Below are 19,096 nucleotides of genomic sequence, written 5' to 3' on the forward strand. Positions count from 1 at the left end.
GGATAGCACAGACAGTTCCACTGTTGCAGCGGTAAAATCATTGCCTTCTGAACAGCTATTGGAAGATAATTCTTTTCATTGATTCTAATTTTAAAATCATGTCCAAAAGCATCACCTTGTTAGAATCGTCTAAACTACAACTCTCAGAAGCCCTTAATATAGTGTATAAAGTATCACAAATCGTTATCCAAAATAACAATTCATTAATTTCAGAAAAAGTGAAATGTAAGTTGAGAAACATTATTTCTAAAAATTCTGCCTATTCACAACTTCGTATTATAAATGATGTACTATCAGGTCACGACAAGACGTCTGAAGTTGGTGTACTAAAAAGTAGTGACTTTCCGTTCTTCAAATATTCACCTACTACATCGTGTGATGTTGAACGTACATTTTCTCAATATAAAAACTGTTTGAGTGACCATCGGAGGAGGTTCACTTTGCAGTCGCTCAAAATGTAGGTAACTCTTCACAGCAATGAACATATTCAAGGATGATGTGAGTATCTTACATTAAATTTTAAGAATTAACATATCCCACTATAAAATAATTGTGTATTTATATGTTTAGACATTTCCTACTTCAATAATCATTCATTATATTTCTTGAATGCAGGATACAGATTTTATTATAACCGCAGTATACTGCTCAGTGTTTACATCGGAGGCATACGCCATCCGTTGCATGTCATCTTCTCATACAGTCTATACCGCGTGCGTAGTAAACCTTACGATTCTCGTGGCAATTCCACGAAGTCTAGTAATGAGAAATAGCCTTGTTTAGATTCTCTATTACTTATACTTTCATTCTTGTTAATTCCTCCATTATCAATGAAAATTATAATATCATTTGTACATGTCGATGTTGTTGAACAGTAAACTCGTATGTAAAAAAAGGTTATAAAATGAGATTTCACTTTATCGCTACAAAAAAACGTCTATCCGAATCTCCCGCAAACACATATTATGTCAAGGTATGGATAAAAACTTTGGAAGAAGATATTTAAATACCCTCTTATGTCAGATATTTGTTCGTTATTAATATATTAAAACGTTTTTTCGCTCTCCTGTAAAATTGAATATTTGAACATACCAGATTGCTGTTCAACACCATCGATATGCTGTTTATCGTATTTATTTTTACTAATAAACCGTGCATAATTTTTACACGCGACTTATACAGAGTTGGGACAAAAAACGTTACTAATAAGCCATGCATAAGCGATGGATGTATAAGCAGTGTGTAACTATACATGGGAATTGCTTTGTTGTAGTTATATACACGAAACCCCTGTTTAAGCGTTTTATACAGAGAAAAATGGCCACCTCTCTAACAGCTGTTCGTATCGATTGTCATTTGATGATGGCGGTTGCCTTGTAACCACAAAACAACAAATCAAAGAGCACAGAATAAGTACAATAACTTTGCTCTAGCTGTACTCTTTGATCAAAATGTAGCATGGTAATCGATCAGGCCCAGTTGTACTATCGATACTTAGCACGGCACACTAATGCACTCTATCGGTTGCAATAAGAATTTCAGCTATTCTGTTACATTTCGTAATAAAATAATGACGGAACTATGACGTAATTCTATAACAGTTATATTGTTATACACGACGTATGTAGTGATTAATAGCCATGAATTTACACACGAATTATAAACGAATTATTCACTGTATAAGTATAAGGCAGTTAAAGGGCTGTGTAAGAGTTTTTTTTTTTTGTAAGACCGTAATGTACCTATAAGGGTATTAGTTGAAAGACCTTTGGAGAGACGACCCCGTACCAGCTTACTTAATACCCTAAGGGTGAAACCTAACCATTCTTGCCCTATTACTACATATTCTAGTGGATTATAGTGATTTTCTAGTTGTCAGGTTGAATTTTCTTTTACCAATTTCGTTTCGAATTTCGGGTACTGACAAATACTACAGCTGGCAGTTATTTTCTAACTATTATGTTGGCAGCAACAATCTTGGTTTGCAGTAAAGGAAACTGATGAAAATGCAATCAAGTAAATATATTTTTAGGTTAGGTCTCACGAATCGTAAACTGTTTAGTCAAAGCAATGAATTTTATGTCTTCTTCTTCTTCTTCTTCTTCTTCTTCCTCTTCTTCTTCTTTAGTAGGTGCTACAACTTCGTCGAAGTTTTGACCTTCTCAATTAATTTACGCCATTCCTTTCTGTTATGAACAAGGTTTGGCCAATTCTTTACATTCAGTGTTTTCAAATCGTTGGTTATGTTTTCCTTCCATCTACTTTTTGGTCTTCCTTTTGCTGTTTTACTGATGGGGTTCCATTTATATATTTTCTTAACTGTTTTACCTTCATCCATACGATTGATATGGCCAAGCCATGTCATCCTTTGCGCTTTGATATAGTTTACTATGTGTTGGTTTTGTATTAAAATGTTTAACTCTTTATTATTTCTAATTCTCCACTCATCGTTTGCATCTTTTATTGGGCCAAATATCCTTCTTAGTATTTTCCTTTCATAAACCAGGATCTTTTGCTTAGACAATTCAGTTAGGGTCCAGGTTTCACTTGCATATGTTGCAATTGGTCTTATTACTGTGTGAATTTCATGTTGCCAGACAAAATAGATTTTAATGTTAGATCATACGAATCCTAATTACCAACATAATATGCGAGAAGTCCAGAAGGAAAATATATTATATCATAAATTATTGAACCATTTAGGAAACACCTCACAACATAAAGATGAGATGTGGTAAATAAGCAAGACATTATTACATTATTATTAGTATTATTACTTACTTACAAATGGCTTTTAAGGAACCCGAAGGTTCATTGCCGCCCTCACATAAGCCCGCCAGCGGTCCCTATCCTGTGAAAGATTAATCCAGTCTCTATCATCATACCCCACCTCCCTCAAATCCATTTTAATATTATCCTCCCATCTACGTCTCGGCCTCCCTAAAGGTCTTTTTCCCCTCCGGTCTCCCAACTAACACTCTATATGCATTTCTGGATTCGCCCATACGTGCTACATGCCCTGCCCAACTCAAACGTCTCGATTTTATGTTCCTAATTATGTCAGGTGAAGAATACAATGCGTGCAGTTCTGTGTTGTGTAACTTTCTCCATTCTCCTGTAACTTCATCCCGCTTAGCCCCAAATATTTTCCTTAGCACCTTATTCTCAAACACCCTGAACCTATGTCCCTCTCTCAGAGTGAGAGTCCAAGTTTCACAACCATACAGAAGAACCGGTAATATAACTGTTTTATAAATTCTAACTTTCAGATTTTTGGACAGCAGACTGGATGATAAGAGCTTCTCAACCGAATAATAACACGCATTTCCCATATTTATTCTGCGTTTAATTTCCTCCCGAGTGTCATTTATATTTGTTACTGCTGCTCCAAGATATTTGAATTTTTCCACTTCTTCGAAGGATAAATCTCCAATTTTTATATTTCCATTTCGTACAATATTCTGGTCACGAGACATAATCATATACTTTGTCTTTTCGGGATTTACTTCCAAACCGATCGCTCTACTTGCTTCAAGTAAAATTTCCGTGTTTTCCCTAATCGTTTGTGTATTTTCTCCTAACATTCACGTCATCCGCATAGACAAGAAGCTCATGTAACCCGTTCAATTCCAAACCCTGCCTGTTATCCTGAACTTTCCTAATGGCATATTCTAGAGCGAAGTTAAAAAGTAAAGGTGATAGTGCATCTTCCTGCTTTAGCCCGCAGTGAATTGGAAAAGCATCAGATAGAAACTGACCTATACGGACTCTGCTGTATGTTTCACTGAGACACATTTTAATTAATCGAACTAGTTTCTTGGGAATACCAAATTCAATAAGAATATCATATAATACTTCCCTCTTAACCGAGTCATAAGCCTTTTTGAAATCTATGAATAACTGATGTACTGTACCCTTATACTCCCATTTTTTCTCCATTATCTGTCGAATACAAAAAATCTGATCAATAGTCGATCTATTACGCCGAAAACCGCACTGATGATCCCCAATAATTTCATCTACGTACGGAGTTAATCTTCTCAAAAGAATATTGGACAAAATTTTGTACGACGTCAACAAAAGTGATATTCCTCGAAAGTTACCACAGTTGGTTTTGTCCCCCTTTTTAAAAATAGGTACAATTATGGACTCCTTCCATTGTTCTGGTACAATTTCCTTTTCCCAAATAGCAAGTACAAGTTTATAAATTTCGCTATATAATGCACTCCCACCCTCTTGTATTAATTCTGCTGGAATTTGATCGATACCTGGAGACTTGTACTTTTTCAGATTTTCTATCGCAATTTCGACTTCTGAAAGCGTGGGTTCGGGTATAAATGGATCAGCAGTTTGTATTTCAATTTCGTCCCGATCATTTCTATTTGGCCTATGTACATTTAGTAGTTGCGCAAAATAGTTTTTCCATCTGTTTAGGATTGATGAAGAGTCTGCAAGCAAGTCACCATTCTCATCCTTGATCACGTTTACCCTTGGCTGATATCCGTTCTTAAATTCCTTTATACCCTTATATAAATCTCGAATGTTTTTATTCTTACTATTTGTTTCTACCTCATTCAGTTTTTCCTTCAAGTAACCTCTCTTTTTAATCCTAAGTGTACGACTTGCTTCCCGTCTTTCATTGAAATAATTATCTCTCTTCTCCTCAACTGGATCCTGTAAGAATTTCAATTTTGCCTGTTTCCTTCTTTCTACTACCATGCAACAATCTTCATCAAACCACGGTTTCTTTTTCTTAGTTTCATAATAACCTATGCTCTGTTCAGCTGCAATTTTGATATTATTATTATTATTATTATTATTATTATTATTATTATTATTATTATTATTGTACATGGCATTGCGATTTTACCCTCTTTGGTGATATCTGGCATTCGTTGGCAACACTGAAGAGACGGTCAAATTAGATTTTTAGGAACTACACTTATGTGATCCTTACTATTGAAGGGACGATTAATCTTGTTCAGGATAGAGACCGTGAGCGTGCTTATGTGAGGGCGGCAATGAACCTCCGGGTTTCTTAAAAGGCTTTTGTAAGTAAGTAAGACCATAATCTATAAGAATTCTTTTCTTAATAAGAATATTCCGTAATTTATTCCTGAGTGCAATGTCAAAGTCTCTTACGTAATATTCATATTCATATTCTTTATTTGCCTGAAGGTACAAGAATACAAGAGGCCTCGTCAATGTGATAATATAAAAAACAATGTGTCAATATTTAAAATATTAAAAGAGTAAAAAATAATAAAATTTAACTAAAATACTACATCATTTTCAAAAAATTCATTCATATTACAAAAGGGATTATTTTGTAGCCATCTCTTAATCTGAAATTTAAATTGTGTTTCATTAAGTGCCATTATATTTGTAGGTATCTTATTACATACTTTTATTGCAGTAATTACATAGCTTGATTCTGTTTTTTGCAACCTGACATGTGGTACATTTAATTGATCATTATTTCTAGTTTCATAGCGATGCAGATCTACTATACTTGTATAATTAGTAATATTCTTGTTTACATACATTAAAAGTTCAAAAATATATAGATTGTAGACTGTCATAATCTTTTCATTTTTGAAAAGAGATCTACATGATAGTCTGGGTGGTGACATTGTTATAATACGAACTGCCTTTTTCTGCAGTAACAGAATGTTTGGAAGGTCAGAACTATTTCCATATAAAAGTAATCCATATCTAATAACACTTTCAAATAGTGCATAGTAAACTTGTTTTAAATAATGTTTGAGAATCTTGTACATGACACTTCTCAAGAGATAAATTACTCTAGAAATTCTTTTACATACATAACTGACATGGCTATTCCACCTTAGTTTAGGATCCAAGTACATACCCAGCATCTTTACAGATTCATTTATCACATTATTTTGGGTTTGTTTCAAACTTAGAGTTAACACATGAGTTTTTTCATCATTAACAATAAATCCATTAATTGAAAACCACTTTCTTATTTCAGCAAATACAGTTTCCTTCATAAAATCTAACTCAGCAGTATTATTATGTGTGATAACAAAAGTTGTATCGTCAGCATACATTATGGTTTTAGCCGACACATTGCATGACAAGTCATTTATCATAATAAGAAACAAGAATGGACCAAGAATAAACAATCAGTATAGTAAAAGATCAAATTCCCTTTGTTTTTATTTCTCATAAATATCCATCGCCCTTGTTAGGCCTGAATCATAATGTAACGCCAAGCATCCGTCTCTCACGGATGATCATTATGGACGTATGAAATGATTCACCGTAAATGTATAAAATTTGTGGCATGACGAAACGTAATTATCATGAGAATGGAAAGCAAAATACATACGTATTTCCATAACAATGTATTTTTGATGCCAGTAGAAATGAGAAGCCTTACGTAACGAAGCAATGCCACCCACAGACACAATGCGACTACATTGTTTTCATGGAGAAACATCGTAAAATGGTATCGTACACAATGCATGACTGCGTGCAAGTTAACAGCTGTATTGTCCCACTGCTTTTGTTATGATAAACAGTTTCTTGTAACAAACACTTGCTGTAGACTTCTAGGCAAGCGGTGTTGACAATTCAAAATGATTTATAGCTGCTTAGGCAGGTCGGTCTGCAGAGCGCTGGGTCACAACTACCGCGGACCCGAGAGCAAATCCCGGCCATAGCAAATTTGTACAGGGACATCATTTTATTTTTACTTCAATTTTTATTGTACTTGAGTTTTTTAATGTACTTAACTCCAACCCCCTCTACTAGTAAACTTCCAACTGTTCTCCTCATAGTATCAAGCGTATACAGTCAAAGTCGCCTTACAGTCGTAGTAAACACAAACAGTATTGAGTTAGTGAGTATAGTACGTTCCAGAAATATGTTTGCGTTTTCCAGTGATGAAAGAGCTTTCAATATTGAATCATATTTTCGCACAGGTACTGTCGTCCGTTTGCCTACGTCGCATCCTGATTTCCCTCACCCGCAACTGTTTAAAATAACTTAAATAAAAGTAATTAGCTGTCACGTGATTTCCCCCTTTGTACGATCCTGCGACATAATCACTTGGACGGACAGTAGATAGCATGTCTGAGTAATTTTATCTTTTCGGATCGGGCAGAAGTGAAGATTGAATTTACAGTACGTAAGGTACTCTTTTATATAATAGGTATAGAATTATTTCGACATGAGTTACTAGTACGAAGGACGAAATTGGTAGGCCTAATTGGAATTAGATGTAATAGTCTATAATGCGATAATATGCACAAAAGAACTGAAGCCTGTATCTAAATGAACGGCCATCATTTTCAAAAATGTGTTTAAATATCCATATTATGATTATTTTTAATTTTAACTTCATTCTCTATATCGTACGCTAATGTGCTGTAGACAGTGTAATATACACTGCATAATGAATACGTCCACATGGACAGCTCAGTTCGTGAGTAAAAACACTTATTGTTAACACTGTACTGTATTTTGATTAAATAAACACCTAATGAAAATTATCAAATTCAAAATTACGGTATCTCCTAGTTTACGTAAATGGATGAACTACTTTTCTTCCCTCCTATACCTGGTAAAGTGATTTGTTTGTATTTTACGCCAGAATCATCGAACTTCAATTGTGGAAGGGGGTAGCAAACGGTGTTTCCGGCACTAAATCGTTGATCCAAAGGTATAGCCAGGTTAATATTAGAAATGTTAGTAAAAATAAAATGATGTCCCTGTATTTGTATTCGAGAAGGCAAAGATTATGAGGGTTTTTCTCAGGGTTCGTGGTCAGACGGCTATACAAACAGACCTTACACACATTTAGCAATATTACTACATACATAATTATAGCAAACGAAGCTGGTTTAAAGTTTGAGGTTAGATTAACTCGTAAATAATATAATTGTAAGTTTTGCAACTTAAGTTACAAAATTATGAGAATATGATATGATATATTTATTTGTCAGTCAACTTTACAATTCACAGTTATGGTGGGCCTTCACATTTCTGTTTTTCGATCCACCATCCCTTTAATACATACAACTCTTTTCTATTAGTGTATTCTTTGCCGAGAATTTCTTGATTACTTTCTAATGTTCTGTTATGACTGAATTGCTATAGGCTATGTCCTTCCCTCTCTGTCCTCTTCTATTCTCTCCCTCCTACCTAGACTGTCTCCCTTCCATTTCTCGCTCACCTATTAAATATTGCATATTCCTTCCTTAATAATTTACGTTATTTATTTATTTTCTTCTCTACCCTCAAATCCTACCTACTCTTAATCATTGTTTTCCAGCTATTTTGTCCTACATTACTTGCTGACGTTTTCGTTTACTCTATTTTACAACACTTACATCACTTTTTTTTTCCTACCCTCTGTTTATTTACGTATTGATCCCTTTCTCTTCGGTTCACTCCTAAATTTCCTATTTTATTCCTCTTTCCATTATTTATTTCAAAAATCTCCTACAGTTATAGTACCCCTCATACTACTCTCAACTCATAACATTGAAAAACATCAAATATCTAATTCACTTAATTACACTTGCAATTTCTCTCTCATTCCACTTCACATTTGTTCAGATGTTTTTTTCACTTTAATTCTCTTGTATTCATTATTTGATAGTCTCTTATTACTCTCTTACACTAACTTCTTACACTTAACACTTTCTTCTCTGTTCCCTTTCTTACACTTTTGCCACCCCTAACTTTCTTGCACTCACTTTTCAGCACTCTTCTTCTTCGCTAATAACCTCTCCAAAGCCCTATCTATTCTGTCCTCACAATCACTAATATCTGGTAGTCGCTTCATTCCTTTACTCGTTCTTCTCATGTCTTCTCTTGCATTTCCTCCATTAGTCTTGTCTATGCTCCTGACCTCAGATACTACCTGCTGTTTCCCTAATCCTTCGTCCGCACGTTTTGTTTTCCTCCTTGGTTTATTCTGGTCAGCTGTTTCGTACTCGAGGTAGGCGTCAGATATCGACATTGTACATCTCTCGTTTCATTGATATTGAAGTTTTGTGTCGTTTGCATTTCTTCATTCTTCCTAGCGTGCTGCCTTGACGTACGCATATTTTCACATTCATTGAACCTCCGTTTCACTGCGCCTTGATTTATAAGAATATACATATTAAACATATGTGACCCGTTGCGCGGAAAAGGACCTAAAGTCGTGAAAGAAAATTTTACAGGAGAACAAAATAACGAATTTGCGGTGTCAAAACTGCATTTCTATGTTTTTATATCCTGCGCTAACTGTAGGCTTTTTTACATACTAAACTAAAACGTAGTTTTATTATTTGCGACAAAATCGCGCAAAATGAGTTTTACTGACTAAATGCAGACACCAGGAAAGGGACCCAATGTCGTTTATGGGATTATAACATTGCTGATTTTAGGTCCGTTTCATTTTGTTGGAATTGTCCTTGATTTAATGTCATGGAGAAGGAAATTAATATAGAAAGTTTACGTGACGGATTTCAAACTTTTTATACTGATTATTTTATATCACGTGACAGTGAAAGTGAAACAAAGTGACTTGGAGAATGAAAAATCTGATGGCGAGCTAGAAGACATTGTTTCAATTATTGTTTTAAGTTCTTTATGTTTTCTGTATGTATTTAATATTAATTCCATGCTGTAACTTAATGTTTAATGTGTGTGTTGTATTTCATATTAATTTATTTATGTTCACTTTACGTTCATTTTTCAGAAAGAAAAATACTTCTATAGGCCTGTTATCTATCAGACACAGCTTGCAACATACTAATACTAAAATAAGTAATGTTAATGTTATTTTTACCTTCTTATTTCATGTACAGTATAACTCATAATAACTATACAGTGCTTCTTAAATACCTAAATCTTTCTTATAGCCTAGTTGCTAAGAAAACAAGTGAAAACTTTAATTGCATTTTTCTCGAAAAGTACATAATGTAATATCAGCATTCAATAAGTATATATATTAAAAACTATAGCACCTAGAACCATGATTTTTTAAATGCTTAGTATTTCTTCCTCTTTTTAAAACCACAAAAACCAAAAAAAAAAATGAAAAATTCTACTTTAGGTTCCATTTCCTGCAACTGGTCACATATACACATTCTTTAAAAATGACCAGCCATAACCACAAATGCCACGAAGTAAATAATAAACTATTGTGCTGATGTTGAAATATGTTAATTATCTTTATCTCGCACACGTCCTAGAAAATGTAACACATCCTTTACTTCAGAGTATCACTAGAATATACAGGGTGGAAGTGATATAAATCTGTATACTGAAGTGAGCTACAGAGTACATTAAAGTAAATAAGACACAAGCGAACGAGGTCAACAAAGAAGAATAAGAAATATAGTATATGAACCGTGCCTACTTTACCTCTCTTAAAAATATAACATACCTCTAAATCAGCGGTTCCCAAACTTTTTCAGCCACGGAGCCCTTTTTGAAGCAAAAGTTTCTCGTGGAGCCCCAAGAAATGTTTACTTTTTAGTTTTATCTGTCTACGTTCTATGAAGCATATTTCACACGATACATAAACAGAAGTATGAATATGTATTATATATATAAAGGAAACAATAGTAAAAAAGTACTGGATATAATTTATTTAAATCTACAAAATGATATTAACAATTAGTTAAGATATTTAATAAATGTTACAATATTACATGTACACCCGAAGTTAATGTGAAGAATGTGCCTGTTTCTTGCGACAGAGTTTGTCAATGTCCGGTGTCACAGAAGTCAGTTGAAGACGTATATCGTCTTCTGTGTCCAAACAAGTTCGATATTTTGTTTTTGTAGCCGTGTACCTCAAAAAGGTCGTTTCACCGAGGTACACAGTACCAAAAGGCAGTGAGAGAAATTTAGCTTTTGAACTTAACATCAAGAGATCCTCCCCTAACTTAGCCCAAAATTTGGGAAATGTTTGCTTTTAAATTATGCCTGACAGTGGCTGTTCGAAACCATGTCTATGAGGACCTCATATCTGAAGCAGTGAGGGCTGCTGGTTTTGACATCACTGGAAATGGATCTACAATCCACTCATATTTCTTTAGAATCGATTCCTGAGTGTCCCTTGGAAAGTATGAATTCATATTTTGAAGCAAATTGTCAAGGTGTTCTTTCATTATTGCTATGAATGAGACATTCATTGTTATGTCTTTTTCTTCTATAAAGTTTGAAGTCAATTAGAAACATAAGATCCTTATTGTCGACGCTTTCTATGTAGAACGCTATCTTTTTCTTCAGTGCGACAATTTCGTCATCAGCATCGAATATAGTCTTCCGTTTACCTTGTATGTGTGTGCTGAATTCATTTTTGAAAAAGTCTGCCAAATAACATAATTTGTACAACCATTCCGGATCATTCAAATAATCTGCTCGCAAACTGTTCTGGTAATTCAAAAGTGAATAAACTTCCGTTCGAATTTCATGTAATCGGGACAACGCTTTACCGCGCGACAACCATCGTACTTCTGTGTGTACCGTAATATTACTAACAATGACTTGTATATGCTACCCATATCTTCGCACAGCATTTTAAGTAGTCACACTGCGAAGGTCGTGCCTTAACAAAGTTGATCATTTTGACGGCGTTGTCTAGTACCTCCTTTAATAAACTGGCATTTTTTCGTTGCGAGGGCGTTGGTAGGTCCTTACCATGGCCTTTGCGCCATTTGTGCACACGTCAATGCAATTGTCCCACATTATCGAGTTTTCAATGAAGAAGAAAAATTTTCAGTACCGCTTGTAGAGGATGGCAATGGCTGCAGAACAAAATATTTCATGAAAGGACCTAAAAATTCATACCTCACAAACATCATTAACATAGCTAATCTGGCAAAGGCCGTGGATTTGTCAAGTTGTAACGAAAATTTCGTTTAACGGAAAATCATGATTTTTTTTACGTCTTTTCATATATTCTGGATTCCATTATGCATAGTGTTATTTGATAAGGGCACACTGGAAATCAAGTTTGCAGTTTTCTCGTTCACCATGCACTTCACTACCTTCACTAATAGTGGTTTCATAAGAGTTTCAGCAAGAGTGAGGTTTACCAGCAAGAGCCTGGTCATGACTAACCAAGTACGACGTTTTCAGTGTTTTCTCGTTGTTTGTTTTTACACGAGGTAAAATTTCGTCTGAACTGCGTAGAGTTCGTCACTTTTTCTTTCGAAGTAGTCTGCAGTCTTATTTGTGAATTTTTTAATTGAGAAATGCCATCTAAGCTTGGCAGGGAACATAGAACTATTGGGAAAAACTTTGTTACATATCACACACTGTGGACATTCATCAGCAAACTCGCTGAATCCCATGTCCAAATATAAATCACAATATTTTCGTTTGCTACTTTCAATACCTCTACACTAGACATCGTAAACTCTGAGACAGGATCATGTTCAACTTATTCGCACCATCTTCTTTGAAAGTAAGGTTATAGCTGTTGTTATCTCCCTTTGACTGAGCACTGGTTGATGGCTGAGGACTCTTAGGTCTTGGGGAGCCCGTCTTAAGCCACAGTTCCAGTTCAACGAAAGTTTAGCTAACACATCTGCTATCAAATTAACATGCAGTCAATAAATTATAGATTCCACGTACCACGAATAACAAACGCTGCCTGCCCAGTATATAAAAAATAAAATAAATTTCGAGAATCACAGAGTACTTGGCAAGCAAGAAAGATCGAGATAGTTCCAGTGACGAGTAGATCTAATATTAATGCTTCCATGCAGCAAGAAGAACGCAAACTACTTTCTCAGAAAGTATTTTTCGCTTGATGGAAGTAGTTTCCCCCGTTAGAGACTAGATGGAATTAGCAATTTTTGTCATCTTCATTATTTCCGCGGACGGAGCCCCTGAGAATCATTCGCGGAGCCCTAAAGGCTCCGCGGAGCACACTTTGGGAACCGCTGCTCTAAATCAATGGATCGTCAGAAGTATGTTATTGGGAGCGAGAGGTTTCCTTCCACAATCTACCTACCGACTACAGCCCATGAAGGGCCTAGACCGACCAGCCGGCTGCTGGCCTCACACCCACATGCCGAAGCAGAGGTGGACGATCGTCCAACCAGAATGGAGGTCTCGTGTGGTTAGCACGATGATCCCCCCAGCCGTTATAGCTGGTATTCGCAACCGGATTTCGCTACCTATCGTAGCTCCCCAAGTGCATCGCGAAGCTGGGTGGGCACCGGTTCCATACACTGGCCGAAATTTCATGAGAAAATTTCTTCCTCCATGAGGACTCGAACCAGCGCGCATTCCGTAATTCGAGTCCTAGGCAAGATGCCTGAGACCGTGACGCCACGGCGAGGGACACCTACCAACTATTAGTGAAATTACAATTCAAAGTCTTTCAAATACGAGTACAAAACATACTACTACAAATTCTTAGGGACTTTACATATCATCCAATATCATTTATATTTTCAAGAAATATAATTTTGTCAATATGACATTTTAGCATCAAGCGAATCCCAAATTCAAAATTTAGTGCCTAGTATTTTTTAAATTAACGACCTAAAAAACATAATTGTTCTGTATTCAGGATCCTTATGGTCACCTTCACTGGAGGGCTGATGATTTAATCAAATCCTTTTCTCTTATGAGTTTTCTAATTATGTACATAGTTAATTAACCATTAAATTGGCAAAACTTCATTTCTCACACTAGTTTATTAAACCGTGTTGGACTGTAAAGAAAACAACTATCGCAATATCCATATTTTATATGTTGTACAATATTATAGTATTGTGAAATTTTGGTTAAATTTAATTTTCCTACCAATGTTTTTTCTATTGTTTTATTAAAATTATAGTAGGCCTATATAGCCTATTAATCTGTTGTATCCTATTGGCTACATTGTGAATTTAAGAGTTAAGAAATTGTGCTGAAATTCCGCGTAGTTAGGCAACAGCGCATCGCCGGCTTACTTATGAATATACACACGATCCCAAATCTAAATAGCAGCATTCTATCCCTTAGTTACTATAGTAGGGTTGCCAGAGTTCCTAATGGCAGGAAATAACGATACGTGTTACTATTTTTATTTAATTTGCAAGAAAACCGTCTATATTATTGAAAAACTACAAAGTGATAAATCAATCATTTTCAGTTTCTCTAATGATAGGAGTAAAAATCAGAATTGTATAGAGAGTATTTATCGAGTAAAACAGTGTTAATATTTAGGAGAAAATTATTATTTTTTGTGAGAAAAGTATGTATTTGGGACTAATATGGCATTACAATTTATTGTTGTACTCTAACCAAGGAATAAGCTTTTAAAATCTGTACGGTTATGTTACTTCCACCCCCTGTAGTGTATAAAATTCAGTCATTCAAGCATTCAAACAAAAGCAACCAAAAAATGCGGCTTCTTTTACGCATGTTTGAGGATAGGTAAAATAGACATTACTTTGCAAACATAATACTTGAGATGTAATGTGCAAATACAGGAGGAAAATAATAGTGAGTTTTCGCACCCTCTTGGTCCGATAAACTGTAACGCTATGCTGACGTCAGTAGTGACGTTTTTTGTGACGTATGTTCACGTTCGTAAAACTTCAGAAAGAAACGTAAGGGATCGGTTCATGTATTCCTTTAACGTAAGACTCTATTATACGATGTTTACTGCTCCGTTAAAGTACCTACAGGGACATCATTTTTATTTTTACTTGCATTTTTATTGTACCTGCATTTCTGAATGTACTTCACTCTCACCCCTTCACTAATGTCCTTGCTCCCGTCAGACACACAAACTTACGGCCGCTGTTGCATTCGAAGTCTTCAAGCAGTGAAGTAAACACTGCAGTTTATAGTGTGTTTCATAAATATGATTGCGTTTTCTATAGAAGAAAGAACCTATATTAATAATATCGTACAAAAAAATTATATTCAAGAAACGACAAATTCAATTTCAGAGAATATGCTTCAAAATTATTTTAATAATATGCGTACTGAATTGAAGCCTGCATTGTAATGAACGGCAACCATTTTCAGCAACTTGTTTAAAAATTCAGATTAGCTTTTTTTGAATTGAGGTGGCTAGAAGCGAAGGAATGCTAGTGACATTTGTAATAACATGAGTTAAGTGCATCCAGTGTAAACAAAAGTACCGTATCTAACATTTTAGTGGCAAAGGGATATTTTAATCGCATCACACATTAAAATTTAAATAAAAAATTTCACCGATTTTACGAAAGCTTAAATATTTAAACCCCATTTTCTCAAAAGTAACTTAAGTGCACTTACAGCCCTTTACTTATGACCCCCCTCAATTTAAATGCACTCTCTATATTGTATGATAACATCAATAATTTATATGCTAAATAAAGTAAACATTACATAACGAACATAGCCGCCTGAAAAGTTGAGTTTTTGAAAAAAAATGTTACTACTCTACTGTATTTTGATAAATTCCGTAAAAGTGATGATCAAACTGAAAATCGTAATATCGTATTTCCCTACAACAGCAATGCTAGCAAATTGAGGGGAGGTTTTGATATGTGTTCTTAAGTGGACACTCAACTATATTTTGGAACTTTTTTCCTATTTGACCAATCTTTTTCAAATTTGAAGAAAAAGTTAAATATATACATGGAAAGTAACATGCAAAATCTCAGCTCACTAGATCCAATACTTTTCAAAATAAAAAATATTTAAATTTTTAATCAATCATTAATTGAAATATCACTTTTAATTATCTTTTTTTTTATTTTTTGGCTTTGTGCATTTGACAGTGACTTCTCAATGAATAGGGGAAGAATTCTGCGTATTGATTTAGTTCTGTCACGTAAATTAGTGTAGAAATTTAATTTTTCATTTCTATGACACTTTTTCTCCAATTTTTAAGTTGGTGTCCCCTTAAGGGGAGAGGACGGTATTTTTTAAAACTTTTTTTCCTATTTGGTGTAAAATATTAATTTGTTGTATGTAGAGAGCTCATAGCTGTGGCAATTCAACCAAATAAAAATATTTTGAAAAAAAAATATTTGGGGGCCCAAATTTGAAAAAAATATACCCAATGCAGGATTGTACTAAAATCAATATATCTAAACCGTTTTTAAAGATAGATTCAAACAATTTTTTGGAATGCATTTGCAAAAGCATGTTCTACAAACTGTCTGTAACAGAATTTTGATATTAGTCCCTACGTTTGTAAAATAAACAATTAAAATTTAATAACAATTTTCTGATTTCCTTTCTTGCAAACAAACGGACGTATTTTTTAAATGAAATCAATTAACAAAATTCTGTTACAGAGAAAAGTTTCCTAATAGTCTAAAGAATGTGTGTTCTAAATTTCATGCATGTATCTTTAATAGTTCAGAAATTATATCCATTTTTGTCTGGCAATGTAGCAAAAAAAAATGAAGTTACTGGAAACCGATAAAAGCGGGCGTGTGATTTAAAAATCCATAGCGCAGGAAGTTTAAAAATGACGTCTCAACTTTCGATAAGGGCACAAATACCCACAAAATGTTATGCAATGCATTTCACTCATATCAAAGAGTATTAAAAAATTTTTTTTTTTTTTTTTTTTTTTTTTGAAAATTTAATTTACCGGAAACAACAATAAAAGTGAGCGAGCGATTTAAAAATCCATAACGCAGGAAGTTTAAAAATGGCGACTCAACATCCGATAAGGGCACTAAAACCCACAAAATGTTATGCTATGCATTCCACACATATCACAGAGTATTTTAAAGTTTTTTTTTTTTAATTTACTCATTTTTCACCAAAAAATACCATCCCCTGCCCTTAAAGAGTTTCCTCCGAAGTTCTCGATATTGTGAGCAGTTTTCAAGGCCTCCTTCAACACAGCACCGATGCGCAGTTTTCATGGCCATCACGAAATTTACAGCAAATGTTTTATGCATTCCTAGGCCAATTGCTCTTCGTGAAGAAGATGCGAGCTGCCCGCTATATTACAATGCTGGATCCTTTCCAGAAGAAGTACGGCAGCCGTGTAGGGGGTCTACTCTTCCTGCCAGCACTCTTTGGAGACGTGTTCTGGGTCGCTTCTATTCTTAACGCTCTCGGTGAGTAATACGCAAACTATGAAATGAGAAGATTACTTATGTTCATAATGCGGAGGTTGAAATATTTTTAATTAGATGCAGTCCTTCTGTTTAATTGTGCTGAAGCTATATAGTTTATTCGAAGTAATAAGTTTTTATTTTAATGCGAAATTAACATTGGACCAATTCCGAATTCAAGTATAATCAAATTTGAATATAATTTTAATTGTACAAAAATGATTTGATACATTCTTTGAATTCGCTCATGTTTAATTACAAATTAACCTACTAGACTATCAACTAATAGTACATTTTGCAACGAGCCTATAATGGTAGTAATTAAGACGCGAGTATGTTTGTTTATGAAACGAGCGCAAGCGAGTTTCATAATTTTCATACGAGCGTCTTAATTACCATTATAGGCAAGTTTCATACGGCTTTTTATACTCAACCACATTCTAACTTGAAATTATTCATAAGTATTCATGTTATGTTTATCTAAATGAAGAGCGGAACTGACCTTCTAAATTGTGAGATGTGCGCAGACGCGAAAATATTGATTTTTTCCGAGGCACGAATGTCATTGACCTCGATATAATCTAGAGAATAACATGAAGATTAGTCTTGATATAACCTGGAAATTGACTTAGAATTGAAAAACGAGATGACAAATTGAATTTATTTGAATATTATTTACAATTAACGCTAATTATTATAGTAACAGAACATAGCCTTCTGCTACATTATTGGATTTCCAGCCTCCGTGACGTTTTGCTAATTGTCTTTCGATTGCATATCCGAGAATAATCGATACTTGCGGTTTTATAATGGTACAATGGTGATTTCTCATTGGCTGAACAACTGAATTATAATGAATAGGTGTACTTTAATGAGGTGCATTAAAGGGCTACTACCAGGTGTATAATTACTTCATTTCGGCATGGTCGAGCATAAATTTAATTTATATTTCGGTTTATCTTCAAATTAACATTTATTTCATTTTTATTAATTTGATAGAATTTAATACGCTGTAATCATTTTATTTGCGACTTAATCAAATACATCTTAACTTAACTTTATTTTAATTTGAATTCAAGTTCCCATCACCGTGATTCAAACTTCATTTGCAATTAATTCCAATATATTTTCAGAATTTTAACTTTAATATCAACTCAGTGTTAGTTAATTTTATTATCAGTAAAAATTCAGTTTATTTTAATATTAATTTAGTTCAGTTGAATTCAGTGTAGTTCGGTTTCAGTTGAATTCATTGTTAATTTAGTTTCGTTAAATTTAGATACAAAACCATTTATTGTAGAAGATAATTTACAATAATGGAGCTACTCGCTTTTATGCAAATTGCCTTAAGACACAGCCTAATGAATCAATTTTTACAGACATTATTTCAAATAATTTTACACAATGATTAATTTAACATAAGGAATTTATTAATTTGTATATTTATAATGATGTTAATGTATTGTAGCGAAAGAATCTTGAATGATTCCTACATGGATTTTAAATCACTATTAACAATGCCACATTCATTGCAAAATTGTTTGACTTATCTACAAATGATTCCTCGAGCGCCAAATATAAGACCTCGAACAGTGACATTTCTATCTCTGAAGGGCTGACTGTATTTTTCTTACAGAAAATGAATACAACTATCATAAATTACTTTTTTTCCACAGTTAACATCTTTAGCTTGTTCTTTATTATTGATCTCATAGCGGATTTAGTTTCTTAAATTTAATTCTAACTCATTTTCAATTGAATTTAATGCTAATTCAACTTCATTAGTATGTTAATTTAGTTTCAGTTAAATTTAGTGTCAATTTACTTTCAGTTGGATTTGATGTTAATTAATTTCGTTTGAATTCAGTGGCAATTCATTTTCATTTGAATTTAATCTTATTTCATTTTCAATTAAATTGATGCTAATTTAATGTCATTTTAATTATAGTTGAATTTTATGTAATTTCAGTTTTAAGTTACATTTAATGTTGCTACAGCTTCAGTTGAATTTAATGTGAATTCATTTTCAGTTGAATTACGTGTTAAAT

The 19,096-nt window shown here is 34.0% G+C and overlaps 1 protein-coding gene across 1 annotated transcript in view; it reads left to right on the forward strand.

Annotated features, from left to right (window-relative positions):
• Nucleotides 1–19,096, forward strand: part of LOC138698532 (high-affinity choline transporter 1-like) — a 152,067-nt gene that overhangs the window by 103,980 nt on the left and 28,991 nt on the right. Inside the window, exon 5 of the mRNA XM_069824530.1 lies at nt 16,896–17,051. Within this exon, the coding sequence (XP_069680631.1) occupies nt 16,896–17,051 (156 nt within the window). The remainder of the gene's footprint in view (nt 1–16,895; nt 17,052–19,096) is intronic.

Source organism: Periplaneta americana, chromosome 4, assembly GCF_040183065.1.
Source record: "Periplaneta americana isolate PAMFEO1 chromosome 4, P.americana_PAMFEO1_priV1, whole genome shotgun sequence".
NCBI lineage: Eukaryota > Metazoa > Arthropoda > Insecta > Blattodea > Blattidae > Periplaneta > Periplaneta americana.